The sequence below is a fragment of the Dromiciops gliroides genome, chromosome 2, assembly GCF_019393635.1.
Source record: "Dromiciops gliroides isolate mDroGli1 chromosome 2, mDroGli1.pri, whole genome shotgun sequence".
NCBI lineage: Eukaryota > Metazoa > Chordata > Mammalia > Microbiotheria > Microbiotheriidae > Dromiciops > Dromiciops gliroides.
In genome coordinates, this window is record NC_057862.1 from 599,869,262 (window position 1) to 599,890,796 (window position 21,535).

Consider the following 21,535-nt stretch of genomic DNA (forward strand, 5'->3'; position numbering starts at 1 on the left):
TCAATGATAACCTCACTAGAATCTTTATAGCCAAATGGCAGTCATTCTTTGGAAACCATCATTAGTTATTGAAATCAAAGAGAAAACGTATTATTCTTGTCAAATTCTGATTGCGTACAGCAGGGTACAACGGATTGTATCAGCAGTTATTCCCGGTAAGCCTGCATTTAACATCTAAGAAGCTATTGAGATTTGAATTGAAGTCATAGAGTTCCAGTTTAAGAACTAGAAATTACAGTGGAAAAGGCACATGGCTCTCCCCAGAGCACATAATTAGAGGTTTATAGTAATCACTGTTTCATTTGAACAGCACTTTCTAGCTATCTATTAGTGGCTCTGATTTTTTGTATACCATTCATGAATCACCACACTTAGAAATTCTACTGGAACAACCATTAGCTGATTACTTATATTTAGGTGTTGATATGAACTCACTCTCTGACTATAAACACTCCTCCTATATCCCCACTCAGGCACCTGTTGAACACTTTGATGTCATTTTAAAGTCCCTTTTTGCCTGACATATGACCACAGGCATCTGCTTGAAGATATATTTGCAGTTTTGACTTTTCAAACAGGCTGGCAATCAATGCAAATGTATCACTCATTCAATAATCATTTATGAAGCAAGTACTTGTAAGCATATCCATTTATACTATTAATCATTTACTTATGTACTTATGGACAGCTAGGTGACACAGTGAATAAAGTACTGGGTCTATAGTCAGGAAGATTCATTTTCTTAAGTTCAAACTTGACCTCAGATATTTACTTACTAGCTGTGTGACTTTGGGCAAGTCACTTGACCCTGTTTGCCTCAGTTCTTCATCTATAAAATGAGCTGGGAAGGAAATTGCAAACTACCCCAGTATCTTTGCCAAAAAAAAACACCAAATAAAGTCACAAGGAGTCAGACACAACTGAAAAACAATTGAACAACAATTATAGGCATGTTACTGGGTTACCCACTGGGGATAAGGAGAAAGGCACAAAACGGTACCTGTCTTTGAGGAGCTCACAATCTATTGGAGAAGACAGCAAGCAAACACATATTTATAAACAAGAAATATACAAGATAAATTTAAAATAATCAGGGAGGACGCTATCTTTAACAGGAATTGGGAAAAGCTTCTTATTAAAGGTCAGATTTTAGATGGGACTTGAATTAAACCAAAGAAACCAGGAGATAGAGATGGGGAAAGAAAACATTCCAGGCACGAGTGACAGCTAATCACACACATGGAGGCAAGAGATGAAATATCTTGTTCAAGGAATAGCAAAAAGGTCAACGTTGTGAGGTGGAGATGGGGGTTTAGAGAGGCATAAGGTATAAGAAGACTGAAATTGGCTGCTCTGAGGGCTAGAATAGATCACCAGACATGAATGGAGAAGGGAAGAGATGGGAATAAGCATTTATATGGTACCTACTTTGTGTCAAAGGCAGTTAGACAGATCAATGGATGCGGTGCTAGGCCTGAAGTCAAGAACCTGAGTTTAATACAGCCTCAGACACTTACTAGCCATTTGACCCTGGGCAAGTCACTTAACCGCTGCTTGGCTTAACCCACTAGAGAACCACTCCAGTATCTTTTTCCAAAAAAAAACAATTCATGAACAACATGGGCCACAGAATCATAAAGGGTTAGTTGCGACTGAATGACTGAACACCTTTGTCATAGGCATTATACTAAGTATTTTTTTTTTACAAATTGTCATTTTTTTTTAATCTAGTGGCATCTAGTTGGTGAATTAGATAAAGCACTGGCCCTGGAGTCAGGGGGACCAGAGTTCAAATCTCACCTCAGGCACTAGCTGTATGACCTTGGACAAGTCACTTAACCCCAATTGCCTTAAACATCCAGGGCCATCTCCAATCATCCTGGTACATATCTTACCACTGGACCCAGATGGCTCTAGAGGAAAGACTGAGGTTGGTGACCTTGCACAATCCTTTCTCACTTAAATCCAATTCACTGCAAATCGGGACATTATCCAGATGTCATGATCCTCTTTGAGAACAAAGGACAAACATCAATCATGACAAATTATCTCATCTGATCCTCACAACAACGATGTAAAATAGATGTTATTATTTTCATTTTACATTGAGGAAACTGAGACAGAGGTTAAGTGATTTATTCAGTGTCACTCAATTAGTAAGTATCTGAGGTAGGATTTGAACTCTGGTCTTCTTGACTTCTCCCTATCTGTTGTGGGGCCATCTACCTCAGTGCCTCAGAACAATCCCCAAATAATTGTCAATAACATCTAAAGTACTAACATTTGAGTTTAAATCTTCTTTCAAGTGAGCAAAAATGGGGAAGGTAATTTTAGGGTTTTATCTTAGCTGAGTTTCAGTTGCACAAAAAATGAAGAATTAAGCAATGAAATTCAAAGCAGTTCCTAGCCAGTTATCATGATCTATATGTGTCAGTGATAGATAGATAATGTATTCATATGGATAATTGCATATATACTAGACACTACAAATTGACAATGAATTGGGTCCGGAATTGAAAAGAATATGTGAGCAGGATAAAAGGACTTTGAGAAATTGCAAAGTTCTTTTAATGACTCCAAGTTCCCCATACCAAATAACGTTAACAAAACCAATCCTGCCAAAGGTATGGATCCTGCAACAGAGATCCATATATTTGGCAGGGATTGGTTTTGTTAATTTTGTTTTGTGTGGAACCCTTCTGTCTTCAAATTGAGCATCACTCAAAGGGTATAGAGAATGGCTTTAGCAGACTGCAGCGTATTATTGTATACAAGACATAAAGCAAGAGAAGTGATCTAATAGTTCTCATCAGACAAATATATGCCTGGAAAATAAAAGATGGGTCAGTTACACAACAAAACCATAGGATAAACAGTAAATAGCCAATAGGGTCCACTTGAATCCTTACATCATCCAGCATGTTGAGTAGACTCCTTGTGGTAGATATGTAGGAAACGGACAAGGGTAACACAGAATTAGAAGGCATATACAGACCACCATCTGCATCATCAAAGGGAGTAACATATTAGTGAAATTGCAGAACCATAAAAGCTTTGAGTTATCAAAATATGGATAATTAAAATATATAATCTGATACATTGCAGTTTTTCAGACATAGTCCAATATTCCTATACATATATACCTTAAAAACTTGTATCTAAGCATTACAGAATATTAGAGCAAGACCTAATCAATCTATCAACTTTTATTAAACACTTTTTCTATATAGCCAGTACTATGCTAGTAATACAGAGACAAAAAAAAAGAAAAAAGAAACTGTCTCTACCTTCAGGGAACTTCTATTGAGAAATATAACATGCACATAAAATATTAAATATATATATCAATAAATGTAAAGCAAATTGATGGGATATGCTACCACATGAACAAGCTAGGGAAGGTTTTTTATAATAAGTGGTGCTTGAACAGAGTTTTTAAGGGGAAAAAGAATTCTAAGGTATAAAAATGAGGTGGTAGTGCTTTCCAGGAGTGAGGCAGAGCTAGGGCAAAGGGATGGAGATGTGAGATGGAGATGGATGATTGTATGTGAGGAACAGCATAGAATGCAGAAAAAAAGAAATATGAATAATGAGTTTGGTAAGATAGGTTGGGGTCAATTAGCATTGCCTGACTGCTGCACAAGAGAAACACTAAGGATGAATATGTGGATTTGGGATTCATTGCATAGAGATGAGAACTGATGGGCTCACCAAGTGAGAAAGTATAGAAATGATGCTTTGTTTTTATATGTAGCTTGGACTATAATCAAAAGAACAACATACATAATGAAAAAATTAATAAAAAACAACTCTAAAAGATATCAGCATCCAAATTAAATGCAACGATCAACCCTAAAGATCCAGGAGGCTGAAGTATATTTTCTCCTTTCAGTGGAGATCTGGTGGACTACAGGTGTGGAATGTTGCATAAGCATTTTGCTTTATTATTTTTATTCATTAACAAGGGATAGTTTTGTAATGATAAGGAGAGGTTATTAAGAATTATCAATGATATAAAAATGTTAAAGCTTTAATAAACATTTTAAAAAGAAAAGTTAAAAATAAAAAGATGATACTGATGACTAAAGCAGACAAACAAATAAAATCATAGTGTTAGCATTCCAAGCACACGTTTCCTATTGTTTACATAAATTAATTTTGGCCTAGCATGATTTCCTAGCAAAAATTCTTACTTATAAAAATAGTTATATAAAGACCACTCAGAGAGGCAGTTAGGTAGCACAGTGAATAAAGCACTGGCCCTGGATTCAGGAGGATCTGAGTTCAAATCTGGACTCAGTGAAATTTCAATAAATCATTCTAATTCCTATCTATGAACTCTGATGAAAAGATTGGTGGAATAGGATGCTAAAAACACTGTGGTAGGAAAAAGCTCTTCCTTTTGAAACAGAAAACTTAGGCTTTAGTCCAAGATTTTCTCAAATGACCTTGGGCATATTATCTAACATTTTTTGCCTCAGTTTCTTCAACTGCAAAATGAACTGAAATAGATGAATTCTGAGATCTCATCCAAAAATTCAACATTCCACATATGTAGTTCACTAGCTCCCTGATGAAAGGAAGGAAATAGGTTTCTGGAACATCTTGAACAAAGACTGGTCATTACATTTAATGACCAGCTTTCTGTCTTTTCTTATTGTTTTCCTTTTTAATTAATCTGATCATTGTGTATATTGTTCTCTTGATTCTGCTTTCTTCACATTAAATGATTTCATGGAGTAAAATCTTTCCAAGTTTCCTTGAATTCCTCATTAATGTATTTTTTACATTGGAAAAGTGTCAACAACCAGATTGGCACAATCTTTTGAAATTATCATTTCATTTAATTGTTATACAAAAGAGTGAGATATAGCAAAGTATAAAGGATCTTTGACCATCAGAGAATCTCATAGTACTCTGTCTCTGAAGCTGGATCCAAACTAATTTCACAAATGGCTACTACTAAAACTTTGTAGCAGAATCTCTATGAAATCATGTGAAAAAGTCAACATGTGCTTATAAGAACCTTTATACATAATCAAAATATGTGTAGAACTATTTTTCACACCTTTCTGAAAAGGAGGTTTCCACCCTGGGAGATTTCCCTACCACAGAAAAACAATAGAGAGATAGTTGCACAATCCCTTCCAAATCGTTTTTATTGTTAAGCTGTATTTGAGTGGCAGATACCTAGAAAACCTAGGAGGTATTCTCAATTTCCTATTGATGTGCTTTGATGTGCTTTACTATGACAACTGCCCAGATGCCTTTAATTATCAATGAACATGGTTTAAATATTCATTTGATTTTTTTTCCTTTTCAATCACTATTTTTGTAATGAACCGAATATGGGGAAATCTTTATCTTAAAGTTCCCCTAACACCATTGGTGATAATCCTTTTTTTTCTCAGGCAAAGATGCTCTTTGATGGACATCTGGTGGTGGTGGGAAACATTAATGAAATATAGAATTCAATAAATATTTTATCAGAAATCCATATATCAGGGGCATTTTCAGTTGAGTTGATAGAATGTGGAGGCAGCAACTGTATTTTTACCTTCAGTAATTCTTCCAAAACTGATAAGGATTTTGCTTGTTTGCCTACCCAAACTGAATATCCTCCCCTTTCCACAAAATTGTGGAGTTGAACAAGACTTCAGAGGCATCCTATACAATATATATTTCACACACAAATATCCAGCTTTTGCTTGAAGACATCAAATTGGGGGAAGACTTTCTTAGGAAGACCTTTACATATCTCTAATTGCAGGGGGTGGAGAAATCACCCTTATAGCAAACTGAAATCTGTCACTGACATAGTAATATGTGTGTTAACCTAACCTTTGCAAGCTTTTACTTTCTAACCCAGTCTGCATGTATGACTGTAGAATCATTCTCAAAGTATTATGATTGCCCCTTTATTTAAATCAATTAGCTATAGACCATATATGTAGTAATATAACCAGTAGAGGAGGAGGAGTATCAGTTATTCTAATAATCAAGCAATCAATTAATGAATAAATGTGCCTACTGTGGTTGGAATACATTGATAAAGTGCTGGGTGAGACACAAAGCTGAGATAAATACAATCTAATGGGGAACAGCATAAATTCCATAATATTGACATAATTCCTAAATGTAGACATCATTCTAGGACACCTAAAATTGTTGCCCACACCCCTTTTCCCTTCTGCCTCTCTCCCTCCCATTCTCAATTCTCTTTCTGTATAAAATCTTTTGTAAACAAATTTATAATAATTTCCAGCCTTTCCCCCCTAGGATATCCTGCTCCACTTTCTGTGAAAGTCTAGAGAGCCAAATGTCCTCTTGATGACTCACTAGCAGGGATATATATGTATATATATATGTGTGTGTGTGTGTGTGTGTGTAAGAATATATGTGTGTATATACATATAGACTTGTGTGTGTGTGGCTTCTCAGTCCAATCTGTTTGGCAACAGTTTTGACACAATTCTCTTGCACTATATATCATAATATTTAGAGACAAATGTGATTTTAGAGAACATATACCCCCTCATTTTTACAAAGGAAGTAACTGAAACCTAGAGAAATCTATCGACTTATCCAGGTCATACAAGAGGCAAATCTGGATTTTCTGGATATCGCATTTTTTCTCCAGAGCTAAATCCAATGGCCCTCTGATTTTGCACAATATTGCATTGATTTATTCATATGATTCTAGTACAATTGAGTGTGCATGAGTGATAGAAAAAAATATCCCCTAATACCCATTGGGCAATTTGCTTCTTGCCAATCATTACAGTCAAAAATAGAAATGTGCCCTTGAATAAAGATAAACAGAAGATTTATTTCTTTAAAGTTGAACATTTTTTTTCATGTGGCTAAAAAGTGCATATGGGAGCAGCTAGGTAGCACAGTAGATAAAATACTGGACCTGGAATCAGGAAGATTAATCTTCCTGAATTCAAATCTGGACTCAGACACTTCCTAGCTGTGTGACCCTGGACAAGTCACTTCCTTAACTGTTTGCCTCAGTTCCTCATCAGTAAAATGAGCAGGAGAAGGAAATGGCAAAGCACTCCACTATATTTGACAAGAAAACCCCAAGTTGGTCACAAAGTGTTGGGCATGACTGAAAATGACTGAACAAACAACAAAAGGGTGCATAGAAATTTATTCTGTTCTTAGGCCATACCCTTTACTTGGAATGTTATGTTCAGCAAAGCATGCTAAGGTATCTCTTTTCTGCCAAAGAGAAGCTGAAAGTTTATTTTTTCTGTGAAATTTTCCCTAATTTATTGCAAGAGGGTTAGAAACACCAGGCCTTCTCCTGTGTATTTTCTTCTATTAGCCTATTAAATACACCCACTTCTTTGCTTTCATGCAAAGTAATTATTTAATTTATATATTCTTAGTATGTAGTCTTTTTATGTGATTAATATCTCCACCTGATATTCTGTTTTTAATTAGGCTTTTAGAGGGCAGGTATCACCAGGAAACTCACTTAGTATGGCAGAGGCCAGTGTTTTTACCAAATAGGTGCATTTTAAATAGTTTTAATGATAATTAAAAGAAAAAATGGGAATGTCAAATATGTTTATGCATATATATTTATATATGTATACATATATATTTATTTATACGTGCATGTATGTATATGAAAGGTACTTTAGCTTAGGGGCCTGAGGATGTCATCCTCATTTTGAGAAAGTCTTGGGTCCAAATCCCATTTCTTTCACACACTGACCACGCAAACCTTGAAATGTCATGTTACTTAACCTCTCAGTGCCCCGAACAACTTTCAAAGACTTTCGGTTGAAGAGGAGTTGCCAATCTAGCTATATATATGTGTGCATGTATATGCATGTGCATAAGTCTATCATACATAACCCATATACATTACCTTAGTTCTAAACAAACAAACATGTCTTATTAAATATCAGGGATTCTTAATGTCCACAGATAGATTTCAGGGGGCATGTGAACTTGGATGGGAATAAAATCATATCTTTACTTTCACTAAGTTCTAAGTGAAATTGTGCATTTTATTTGATTATGCATATATATACAATATTTTGGGAAAGGGTCCATAGGCCCCTCTAAGTCTCAGTCTGTCTCTCAGTCTGTCTCTCAGTCTCTCTCTCTCTCTCTCTCTCTCTCTCTCTCTCTCTCTCTCTCTCTCTCTCTTTCTCTCTCTCTTTCTCAGAATGTGGTCAAAGGTAGAAATTACTATTGAAATTCCTTTTTTATTCTACCTCACTCCCTCTCTCTGCAATTCCTATCTCTGTAAATCCCCCTCTACCGAAAGCCAAATTTGTAATGCTTTTCAGCCTGTCTCCCACGGGAGGTTTCCCCCCCCCCCCTTTCTTTCTGTGAAAGTCTAAAAACAAATGTTCCCTTAATGACTTGGCTGCCTGGGCAGTCTCTGTCAGTAGTTTCCATGCCCTTCTCCCTATAAAGACAAGCTCTATTCTTCTGTTCAAGTCAAGGAATGCCCTTTCTGCTGGGATTTGAAATCACCATGTGCATGGTGTAGGGGGCAATGTCTCAGTGTCCTTAACTAGATAAATGCTTTCATATTTGGCATAGACTGTGTCTACATCAGGACTGACCTTAAACGAAATATGAAGCAGGCAATTTGTCTCTTCTATCTAGTCTGTTCCATTTTTCCCCTTTCCACAGATCTACATAGATCCAGCGCTCTCCTTCTGCCCTCTGGAGGCACAGGGAGCCCCGCTGAGGACTTCTCAGCCCTAATACTTCCCCGAGTTTCAGACCTTTCATGACCTACTTCTTCAAATGAAAATGCTCCTCCCCTTCATTAAATTGTGGAAATGATAAAGCAATTTTGAATTGTGGGGTTAATTTTTTTTTTACAATTCCTGAGATCAAACTAGAAGCTTGAATGATGGGAATTTCAAGCATATGCTAAGACAGTGGTAAGGCAGTATGGAATAGCGCGGACAGTGTAACACCTAGAATTAGGAGCACCTGAATTCAATTCTGACCCCTAACAATTACTAGCTAAGTGATTATGAGGAAGTGCCTTCACCTCTCAGAGGCAGTTAGGTAACACAGTGGTTAGACCATCTGGAGTCAGGAATAATTGAGTTCAAATCTAACCTCAGACACTGATTGGTTGTGTAACCATATGCAAGTTACATCACCTCCACACTGCCTCAGCTTTCTCATCTGTAAAGTGAAGACAATAATAGCACTTACTTCTCAGGGTTCTTTGTAAGGATAAAATGAGGTAACATTTGTAAAGTGTTTTAAAAACCTTAAAACACTTTATAAAGTCTAGTTGTTGTTGTTGTTGTTATTTTCTGAGCCATATAGAACTTTCTAAGACTTAGCTACTAAGTTCTAGAAGGATTTAAGTGTTAAGAGTAGAGGAAGTTCCCACAGCAAAGAAATCATAGTTCCTTGATTTATTGTTATCTTAAGAAAGTGAGATAGATTTTTCTGAGGTCGGTTTTTGACTCCTCTAGAAATATCATCCTGGTGGTGACTGTCTATACTGACTTTGCATACAGAGAACTCTGGTCTACACCTACAGCCCTATAAGACCCTGTTTTACTCAACTTCTTCTCTCCCCAACTAATCAATTCATTTAAAATTTGTTTTTGCCATTTTTCTAAAACCATTGTTCCTGGAGGACAGAGTTCATTTCTTATTCATCTTTGTATGCCTACCAGCACATTGCATGTGTTATGCTTTATGCTGTCAATTCATTCAAAACAACCAAACCAGCTATGCATTTGGATACATCATCATTTTTTGTTTGTTTGTTTGAGAGGCAAAGGGGGTTAAGTGACTTGCCCAGGGTCACACAGCTAGTAAGTGTTAAGTGTCTGAGGCCAGCTTTGAACTCAGGTCCTCCTGAATCCAGGGCCAGTGCTTTATCCACTGCACCACCTAGCTGCCCACATCATCATTTTTGAGGAAATAATCACTAATGCTTTGATACCTAGATTTCATGAGAATGAGATAAATGAGAACTGATCTCATCAATTTGGTTTATCCTTTCAACAATACGTTTGTGTATGTGTCTGTGTAAATCACAGCTCATATGTTCCTACCCATCCTGTAAAACTCTTGGCCAAGTTTTCCTAAAAGTTCCCCACAGCAGACCCATGTAATATGCTGAGGGTCTCCCTGTATTTCTCTTGATTTTGTGTGAATAACAGTTGGGCACACAGAATGTTCATGTTATCCCTCCATGTTGCTCTTGTTATGGGATTGGACCATTCTTGTTTCTGGCCATATATGGTCTCCATGAGTTGTTGTGGCTGGAAGAAAAATCATCAGTTGGTCATTTGGAAACCAGGAAGACTTCAAAACAGATTAACTCACAAGGAGAAAGAGTTTGTGCCAGAAGAGTACTTTGTGTAGCTGTGTTTTAATTCTTTTCTTTTGCTTGTTTTTTGGTTGTCTTGTAGTACTTATGTGTACTTCAATTCTCTATTAGTCACAGAGAGGTAAATACTTTTTTGTTAAGGACTATTTTAGATTTTTCTAGATCCATAGAAATATTTTTTACAATGCATTTTTTCATATATTCTTTTTTATTCTGAATAGAATTTTATTTTCCAAAATATATGTAAAAATGAAATTTTAACATCAATTTTTTTTTGGTGAGGCAATTGGGGTTAAGTGACTTGCCCAGGGTCACACAGCCAGCAAGTGTCAAATGTCCAAGGCCGGACCTGAACTCAGGTACTCCTGACTCCAGGGCCGGTGCTCCATCCACTGTGCCACCCAGCTGCCCCTTAACATCAATTTTTTAAAAACTTTGTGTTCCAACTTCTCTTCCCCCCTCCATTACCACCCCCTACCCACAAGAACTCAAGCAATTCAAAATAAGTTATACATGAGTAGTCATGGAAAAATTCCCATATTAGCTAGTTGTGAAAGAAAACAGTAAAAAAACCCCAAAACTTCATATTAAGGAATTGTCAAAGAGGAAATGAAAAAAAATTTTTAAATGTGTTTCCATCTGTTTTCAGATACTATCAGTTCTTTCTCTGCAGATAGGCTGCAATCTTCATAAGTCTTTCAGGGTTATATTGGATCATTGCCTTGCTGAAAATAGCCACATGCTTCCCAGCAGATCATCCCCCACTATTGCTGTTATTTTGTATACAGTACATTTCACTCTGCTTCAGTTCATGTAGGTCTTTCCAGGTTTTCCTGATAGTATCCTGTTCATTATAACCTTTATATAGTACCTTAAGCTTGACAGAAAATTTTCTTCATAAAAGCCCAGCAAAGTAGGTACCATACGTTTTGCCATCATAATCAATCATCATAACTATTTCCCTCCATCCCACTCCCTTCCCATGACTTTTACTCTATCTTCTTTTTACCTATTCCTCCTCAGAGGTGTTTTACTTCTGACTATCCTCTCCCTCCTTCTGCACTCCCTTTTTTTTACCCTTCCTTCCTTGTCCTCTTCCCTTCCTATTTTCCTGCAGGGTTAAATAGGTTGCTCCTCCCAATTAGGTATGAAAGCTATTCCCTCAATGAGCCCACTCCAATGAGATCAGGGTCCCTGGGCTAATTCTGTGTTCTAAATTTTTCTTCCTCCCTCCCTCCTCAACCCTCCCTATGAGATCAAGCAAGTCAATATGTCATACTGGTGCAGTAATTCAGAACATCTTCATCTTCCTTGAAAGTGTTTCACTTTTTACTGCTCTCTCCCCCAATCTGCCCTTTCTTCCTACCCTTCTCCCCACCCCCTTCTCTCCCTCCCCCCCAGAGCAAAAATATATTACTATACCTACTTGAGTATGTATGTTAGTCCTTCTTTGAGCCAATTCTGATGATATTAAGGTTCACTCACTCCCCAACTCCTTCCCCCTCTTCTACTCTCCTCCATAAGCTTTCTTTTTGTTTCCTTCATGTGAACTACCTCTCCCCAGACCATCTCTCCCCTTCTCCCTTCCCCAGTTCATTCCTCCTACACCTCAACCCTATTTTAATGATGTCATCATGGATTAGCTAGGTGGCACAGTGGACAAAGCACCAGCCCTGGACCCAGGAGGCCCCAAGACCAAATCCAGCCCCAGACATAAGACACCCCACTCTGTCTGCCCTACAAAGAACAAAACATAAATGCTTTACAGATATCATCCCTTCATATTCAGTTCAGCCTTGTCTTCTGTGAATTTCTTGTGAAGACTTTTTTGTTTTGTTTTGTGGTGAGGCAATTGGGGTTAAGTGACTTGCCTAGGGTCACACAGCTAATAATTGTCAAGTGTCTGAGGTCACATTTGAACTCAGGTTCTCCTGAGTTCAGGGCCAGTGCTCTATCCACTGCACCACCTAGCTGCCCCTGAATTTCTTACTGAGATAGTTCTTATGATTTCAAAGTATTATCTTCCCATGTAGGAAAGTAAATAGTTTGATCTTTTAATATCCCTCATGAAGTGTTTTTTCCTGTTTACCTTTTTAATGCTTCTCCAGGACCTTGTATTTGAAAGTCAAATTTTCTGTTCAGTTCAGGTCTTTTCATCACAAATGCTTGAAAAACCTCTTTCTCATTGAAATCCCATTTTTGCCTCTGAAAAATTATACTCAGTTTTGCTGGGTATGTGATTTTTGGCTGAAGTCCCAGTTCCTTTGCCCTCGGGAATATCATATTCCATGCCCTTCGGTCTTTTAATGTAGAAGCTGCTAGATCTTGCTTTATCCTTATTGGAGCTCCACAGTATTTGAATTCCTTTTTTTTTTTTAGCTTCTTACAGTATTTTCTCCTTGACCTGGGAGTTCTGGAATTTGGCTATAATATTCCTGGAAGTTTTCCTTTTGGGATCAATTTCAGGAGATGATTAGTGGATTCTTTCAATTTCTATTTTAGCTTCTGCTTCTAGAATATCAGGGCAATTTTCCCTCACAATCTCTTAGAGGATGGTGTCTAAGCTCTTGTTTTGGTCATGGTTTTAAGGTAGTCCAATGATTATCAAATTATCTATCCTAGATTTATTTTCTAGGTCAGCTGTTTTTCCAAGGAGATATTTTACAGTGCCCTCTATTTTTTCATTCAATTGGATTTGCTTTACTGTGTCTTTGCTTTACTGTGTCACTAGCTTCCAATTGTTCAATCCTAATTCTTAGGCAGTTATTTTCATCAGACAGTTTTTTAATCTCTTTTTCCATTTGGCTTTTCAAACTGTTGACCTTTTTCTAATGACTCTCCTGCATCGCTCTCATTTCCCTTTCCATTCTTTCCTCCTTTTCTCTACATCTTCTTTCTGTTTCTCCTACTTTCTCTTCAAAGTCCCTTTTGAGAGCTTCCATGGCCTGAGACCAGTTCATATTTTTCTTGGAGGCTTTGGATGTTGGAGTTTTGACCCTGTTATTATTATTATCTTCTTCTTCTTCTGAGGTTGTATTGTGGTCTACCTTACCCCCAAAGAAGTTTTCGATGGTCTTCTGCTTTCTCTTCCTACTCATCCTGGCTTACTATTTCTTGGCTTTTAACTCCTTCTTAAAGTGTGGCACTGCTTCCAGGAAACACTGTTCAAGCTACATTGTGGCCCAGGGGATGGTTGGGCTTCTCAGCCTGGCCTTGCTTTCATTTGATTTTAAACTCTCCCCTGGGTGGGGGGGGGGGTGGAGGGCAGGGGTGAGGCTGCTTCTCCGCTCCACTCCTGTTCTCAGCTTCAGAGGGTCCCAGGTGTTTTGGGTTGAGGGGGAGGAGGCTTTAATCTCACCTGGCCTGTTCTCAGGTCCAGAGATAACCTCAGGCCTACTTAACTAAGCAACCAACCAGTAAAGCTTTCTGTGGTGTGGTTCTCAGCTTCCGATGAGACTGCTCCCCTGTTCCCCTCCCCGACCTGTGTCTCCTGCCACTCAGGATTTCTTCCTGGTTCCCTGCTGGGGTGGGACAGTCGAATCCTTCCCCCCAGTCCACTGGTACCCTTGCACTTCTTCCCCGTCCCCCCGCCAGCTGTTCAGTCTGACTGCGTGCTCGGTTCCAGAAGACTCTGGTGCTGCAACCGATTCAGAGGCACTGGGGCAAATTCCTCTGGCAGATGTCTGGTGTGTTGGCCTGATTACAGGGTTTGGCTTTATTTGTGGCCCAGCACGGTCCCCTGAAATCTATCTATAGCTGGAGAAAACTCTCATCCTGTATTTATGTGTGTTTTTCTGCCCCAAGGGTTCTTTTATTTCTATTTTTGGATTTATTGTATCAGGAGCCCTGTGGGTTTAATGTCTTTCCTCCGTCATCTTGGCTCTGCCCCCGATCCATAGAAATTTAAGGCTAAAGGGGATCTAAGAGATCATCTAGTCATTCCCTTCATTTTGTTGATGCAGTACCTCAGACCCAGAAAGACCTTGTGACTTCTCCAAGGTTATAGGACAAGTGATAGGATCATGATTCAAAACAAGGCAAGGTCTCCTACCACCTATTTAAGTGCCTTTTCTATTACTCCATGTTGCTTTATCCAGGAGAACCAGTGATAGTAGGCTACTAGGTAATTAATTCTATTAGCCACTAACCTGATCCTATTCACAAGAACTAGGCACTGGGAAGTCCCGCTCACTCAAGATATACACATTCCACTCAACAGCAGAGGTCGCTCCACGTAAATGCCAAAGTTTCTGTATTTCTCAGAGAATGGGCAATCTTTTATTCCCCAGATCTATCCATCTCTGGATAGCAGGACTAGGGTTGTTAATCTAAAGGGTGAGGTCAGTATATGTTTCTCATTCAGAATTTAGTCTGAGCTTCTATACATGAAAAATGCTGTCTTCTCTTAAAAGCTATACTTTTTTTTTGTTTTTGTTTTTGGTTTGTTTTTTTTTTGGTGAGGCAATTGGGGTTAAGTGACTTGCCCAGGGTCACAGAGCTAGTAAGTGTTAAGTGTCACAGGCTGGATTTGAACTCAGGTCCTCCTGAATCCAGGGCTGGTGCTCTATCCACTGCGCCATGTAGCTGCCCCTTACCAGCTATATTTCACTAAGATTTAGTCGTGAGCGGAATAAACAAATGTAGTGATCTGGATCTGAATGATATCAGAAGAAAACTCACCTATCAGAGACCAAGGTCTAAGGGACAGAGCCTGAGCCATGATAAGATGATAAGAACTAGAATGCAGACTGCATAGTTTAGAGATTCCTGGGAAGTACATAATGGAATCAACCACCCAAGCAGTCAAACATGCTTAACTATTAACTGGTTTACTCAAAGATATAAGATCAACAAAAAAGGAATGGCATCAGAAATACTACTGCACAGGTGACACTCGCATGGATTCTCCCAGATTTAGGTGATCATTAGTCGGACCAACTTTAGTAAGGTTCAGACCCAAGATTTCTAGGACATGATCCAAAGAGCCTAGGCCTAGTTTCTGCTATTCCCAAAGTAGCTGTGACCATCTCCAGCAAAGTCAGCAAAATTATCTAATGTAAAAATTAGCACATTTCCCCAGTGCAAAAATGAACAATCAGTAGATTGTTCTATCATAGCCATTGTTACTCTGTATTCAGCCTCTGATTCCCCTGCTGCTCTAATAGTCCTTGAATGAATGTTAAGGCTTGCTTGCTTTTAAAGACAGTATCTTTTCATATGGTGGCATGTTGATGGCAAAGACCTCCACCTTTTTTTTTTAATTCAGCTGACATTCTGTTGATTGAGGAGTCAGGGGAATGGAGGGTGGGCTTTACCATAGAGAGGTATGTCTCTTGCTTGATATTTGTTTCCCTTGTCCACTTTTCTCTTGGGGATAAAAAGAAAAAAAAAACCATAGAAGACTTATATGAACTGATGCTAAGTGAAGTGAACAGAGCCAGGAGATCATTGTAGACAGTAACAGCAATATTTTACAATTATCAGCTCTGAATGACTTGGCTATTCTCAGCAAAATCTAAGACAATTCTGAAAGACATGATGAAAAAATACTTTCCAACTGAAAACAGATTGAAGCATACTTTTTTCTTTATTTTTTCTTTTTATTTTCTTTATTACTTTTTTATCTTATTTTTCTTTCTTTTTTCTTTGTGTTCTATTCTGCAATATGTCTGATATGGAAATAAGTTTTCATGACTGCACATGTATAATCTACATCAAAGTGATATATATCTATATCTTAAGGAAAGGGCAAGGGAAGAAATTTGGAACACAAATTTCTAAAAATGTTAAAAATTGTTTTTTCATGTAATTAAGAAAAAATAAAATAAAAACATTCTTTAATAAAAATAAAACCCATAGAACCTCCCTCCTTGATAATAATATTGTGTCATACCCATATTCTGGACTGATGTCTTTTGGCTCTTTCCAACTTGCTGGTCTTGGTCTCATGGCTTGTGGCTATTTATGAGAGAAATAGATACAGGCACTTTTACAATAGTAAGATAAGGTTTGCTGGATCATAGGTTTTAAAGCTGTATTGCACTGTCTAGTCCAACTCTTCATCTTATACATGAAGATAAGACCCCTAGAAGTGAGATGTCATGTTATGCTTTCACACGACTAGAGCTAGATCCTGATTAGTGTGAACAATAAACCCCCTGAAATGGTGGCTTTATTTGAATTCACACTATATATTTCCACTGGGCTGGAACCAATTACCACATTTTATATAATTTTAATTTCAAATAGTGTAGATTTGCATACATGTGATCACTTCAGGGAATTTATTACTAGCATTAATTGAGACCTAGCTATAAATAAGAAAGACTGACCACAAACCTAGTTCCTCTGGCTCTAAATCCATTATTTATTCCACTAAGTAATGCTTTTTCTAGGATGCCTAAAGTTGCAGTAGATATTGTTGTTGTTTATTTAAATAATCAAATAGAGTAAATAGGTCAATGTCTGATCTTTAGAAGGGAACCGTCCTAAGTTCCGAAAATCTTCATATTGTCTTTCTTTCTTTTTTTTTTTTTTTTGATTTTTTCAGGTACCATTTCTGTCAACACATTACGTACACCCTACACAGCCCCTGGAGAGAGTGAGATCCTAGACCTTGATGATGACCTGTACCTTGGAGGTTTGCCAGAAAACAAGGCAGGCCTCATTTTCCCAACCGAAGTATGGACTGCTCTTCTCAACTATGGCTACGTGGGATGCATCAGGGATTTGTTTATCGATGGTCAGAGCAAAGATATCCGACAAATGGCTGAGATTCAAAGCACTGCTGGAGTCAAGCCTTCTTGTTCAAGAGAAACAGCAAAGCCGTGCCTTAGCAACCCATGTAAAAACAATGGCATGTGTAGGGATGGGTGGAACAGATATGTCTGTGATTGTTCTGGGACAGGCTACCTTGGCAGGTCCTGTGAGAGAGGTAGGTTTCAAAGATGAGGAACCTACCTCATGATTACATTTGAAGTTCTCACTAGACTGTGGGGCAGGGAGACTGGTTATCTGAAGCTAAACTGACTCTTATTGGAGTATAGGCTTTAAATCATGTTATTTATTTAGTTAGAGGCAGCTAAGTGGCCCACTGGATAGAGCACCAGGTCAGGAGTCAGAAGACCTAAATTCAAATCTACCTTCAGACACTTACTAGCTGTATGAGCATGGGCAAGTTATTTAACCCCTATTTGCCTCAGTTTTCTCCCTGGTAAAATGAAGATAATAATAGCACCTAACTTCTAGGATTGTTGGGAGGATCAAATGCACTTGGGGCCTCTAAGTGATGCAGTAGATAAGGCATCAGTCTGGCATCAGGAAGACCTGCGTTCAAATCTTGCCCCAGACACTTACTAGCTATGGGACCTCATCAAGTCATTTAAGCCTGTAGGCCTGAGTTTCCTTATCTGTAAAATGAGCTGGAGAAGGAAATAGCAAACCACTTCAAATGTCTTTGTCAAGAAAATCCCAAATGGGGTCACAAAGAGTCAGACATGACAAACAACCAAGCAACAATGACAATGTAGCTGACACATAGGAAGCACTATATAAATGTTAGCTGATATTATTATTATTATCATTATTAATTATCACCATATCCATTCATATCATGAGTGTGCATCTAAGCACCAGTATAAGTTGGGGGATTATTATTTATGTGATAAATATTTGGGAAAGTAAACAAGTTGAACATATCATTGGAATACAATGGGCTTCAGTCTTTCACCCGTAAAATAAGAGGGTTGTATTACATCATCTCTTAGGTCCCTTTTAGTTATAGATTTAAAATCCTATTACCTTTTTAAAAGGATATTTTAAAATATTCACTTTATGAATGAAAAATATGGCCAGAAACTGAATGAATAAATGTATTACTCTGGGCAATTGCCTTCACAAAGCAGAACAGCAGTTGATAGCAAAATATATCACCAGCATCATAGATTTTCAAGAGCTAGAAGAGTCTTTAAGGTTCACCTAGTTTGGGGGCAGCTAGGTGGCACAGTTGCTAAGGCACCAGCTCTGGCTTCAGGAGGACCTGAGTTCAAATGTGGCCTCAGACACTTACTAGCTATGTGACCCTGGGCAAATCACTTAACCTTCAATGCCCTGCCCTAAAAATATATAAAGGTTCATCTAGGCCATCTAGATGGTCATCTAGGGTTTTGGGGGGTTTTTTTTATACTTTTTTTGTGTGTGAGGCAATTGGGGTTAAGTGAATTGCCCAGGGTCACACAGCTATTGTTAAGTGTCTGAGGTCAGATTTGAACTCAGGTCCTCCTGATTCCAAGACCAGTGCTCTTTCCACTGCACCACCTAGCTGCCCCAACCCCTTCATTTTACAAATGAGAAAACTGAGCCCAGAAGGGTTACAGGATTTGCTCTATGTCACATTTAACTCAGGCCATTTGACTTCAAAACCAATCTTCCTTCCATTGCATCAGGGTGCCTTCTGCAAATATTCAATTCAATGTGAATAGAAAATTATCAGTTTTGTGTTGGGCAATCGAACAGGACAAGAGACAAGTACATGTGCTTGTAGTAGAGTTGTCTCTGCCAGCAGAAACCTTATCTCAATGCCTGTGAATTGGCAAAGGTGGTTATTTCTTTGTACAGCTTACTCCCTCTCACCAGGCAATAAAAAATCCGTCTTTTGTTCTTTGGGGGAGGAAAAAATAATGTAACATGTTGGAGAAATTGAGAAAAAAAAAGCAAACAAAAAAGAAGAAAAAAACCCTAGTATTTAGGATATATCATAGGCCTGATTAAAAACAAAGAAATACAAAAAACCCTTACTGAAAAATGACCTAAAATGTTGCTTTTTATTTTATTCCACTGGACAAGGGCCAGTTTATTCTGATGCCTCCGGATTGTTTTATTCCTGGTTAAGTGATGCTGGAAGAAGGCATAACTGAACTGTCACATGAATTACAAAAGCTTTCAGTTAAATATGTATGGTATACCACCCTGTGGCAATATTCTGCCATTACATATGGCAAGCATAAAAATAGATATTGTATTTTTCCTAGCAGAAGAAGGGGGGGAAGAGGGAATATTTACATATTGCAGTAATTAGAAAGAGGGGTGGCAAACATATGCAGATTTACAAATGAGAATTTAATAGCAAACTTCAACACTGGGATTCAGCACATATCCGCATCTGACAGGTTGCAGTATCTTGCTGCTGATTTCCCTGTTGCCGCTTTGGTGGTATATCTAGTGTAAAGAGAAAGGTTGTTGGTTTTTATTGATTTTCCTTCTTGGTCTATCCAAGTGAAATCTGAGCAACCTTTGATTTCCCAAGTAATTTCTTGGCATATTTTGGTGAATGATGGTAATAGGGAAAACCAGGTTTGTGACTACCAAAGTTGGCTTCTGCCCATTACCTCTTCTGCCCAGCTACCTGCCAGTTGAGTCAATAAAGGATATATTGACTACTTATTGGATTTTCTAATTCATAAGAAATTGCTTTACATAGAAAAAAGAAAATTGGGGTCAGAAGGGAACTTAGAAGCAGCTTGATTCAATGGACAGAACGTGGAAATTGCAGTCCAGAAAATGCATTTGAATCCTACCTCAGGTGACCTTGGGAAAGTCACTAAACCTTGAAGGGCCTTATTTTCCTTATTTGAAAAACGAAAAGATTAGTTTTGATCTCCTGAGTTATCCCTTCCATATCTAAATCTAATGATCTTTTGAAATCACCTAATATATTGTCCTCATTTCACATATAAAGATACTAAGGCCTGGAAAAACAGTTATGTGCCTGAGACTATATCTCAAATACTAGAGCTTGGAACCAGGAAGAATAGGACAAAAAAAATTGTATTTCAATTCAAGAGGAAGTAGTTTCAAATCCCATCTCTGTTACTTGCCACCTATGATCCCTTGGTAAAGTCAGCTTACATTTTCTAGTCATGTTTATGTTTCTATAAAATTAAGGAATTAAACTAGATGACACTTGTTCTCCCAATTCTAAATTCCATGGTTGTAACCTAATTTTCTAGCAATATAATTATTTTATCTTCATTTTATTTGTGAGACAATTAGCTATATAGATATCAACAACTATATTTATAACACCCTTTCAGATTTTCAAAGCACTTTGCGAATGTTATCTCATTTTATCCTCACAACAATCGTAGGGGGTCAGCATTATTAATATCCCCATGCCACAGATGAAGAAACTGAGGCACATAGAGCTAAAGTGCCATTTCTATTTCCATATTACAGTTGAGAAAACTGAAGTAGACAGAGGTAAAGTGGTCAGACGGTCAGTGTCTGAGTCTGTGTTTGAATTTAGGTCTTCATAACTCCAGATCCAGAGTTCAGAGGTGAAGTGATATGACCAGTGTCACAGCAGGACTCAAACTCAGGTCTCCTGCCTCTTGGCCTGTTTTCATTCTCTTATGCCATACCTGAATCCATGCTGTGCTTCTCAACATAACATGGATATCCCTTGTGGTCATATCCAAATATGGATACCTATTCAGGAAGGAGAAAAGCAGAAGCCTGTATATATTCTCACACTCCATGTTATTACTTTAGATGCAAGCTTGGTGTCAAGTAGAATAAACACTGATCTGAAAAAGTCAGAAAAGCTGGGTTGGAGTTCTGACTCTACTCTCTGACCATGGGCAAACCACATGACCTCTCTCAACCCCAGTTATTGTTTCTTTTTTCTATTTCTTTCTTTCCTTTTTCTTTTCTTCTTTTCATTTTTTTTTTGGCACTGGGCAATGAGGGCTAAGTGACTTTCCCAGGGTCACACAGCTAGTTAAGTGTCAAGGTCTGAGGGCAGATTTCAACTCAGGTCCTCCTGACTCCAGGGCCGGTGCTCTATCCACTGCTCCACCTAGCTGCCCGCCCCCCTATTGTTTCTTAATCTGAAAAATCAGAATAAAAGTTAGAGTAACTCCCTCAGCTATTGAGACAAAGGTGTTTGTAAATTGTCAAGTGGTATACAAATTTGCCCAGCTTATTATTATTTCTAATGGCCTCTGCTAATAATAGAGAAACATTTTCATGGGATATTAATATAGTTACAAATATTAAAGGAACTGAAAAAGAAAGCAATATTTTCATTTCAACAGATAATGCAGTTTTTCAGAAAGTAGGAAATCATGTTAGAATAATATATTCTAAATGAAGACTATGGCAAATGAGTAGTTTATGTTAATATAATTTAAGGAT

At 38.0% G+C, this 21,535-nt stretch overlaps 1 protein-coding gene across 26 annotated transcripts in view; it reads left to right on the forward strand.

Moving 5' to 3' along the window:
* Window positions 1-21,535, forward strand: part of NRXN1 (neurexin 1) — a 1,484,103-nt gene that overhangs the window by 650,454 nt on the left and 812,114 nt on the right. For all 26 annotated transcript variants that reach the window (XM_043990256.1, XM_043990261.1, XM_043990257.1 and 23 more), the window contains one exon: window positions 16,893-17,276. In XM_043990256.1, coding sequence (XP_043846191.1) covers window positions 16,893-17,276 — 384 coding nt within the window. The remainder of the gene's footprint in view (window positions 1-16,892; window positions 17,277-21,535) is intronic.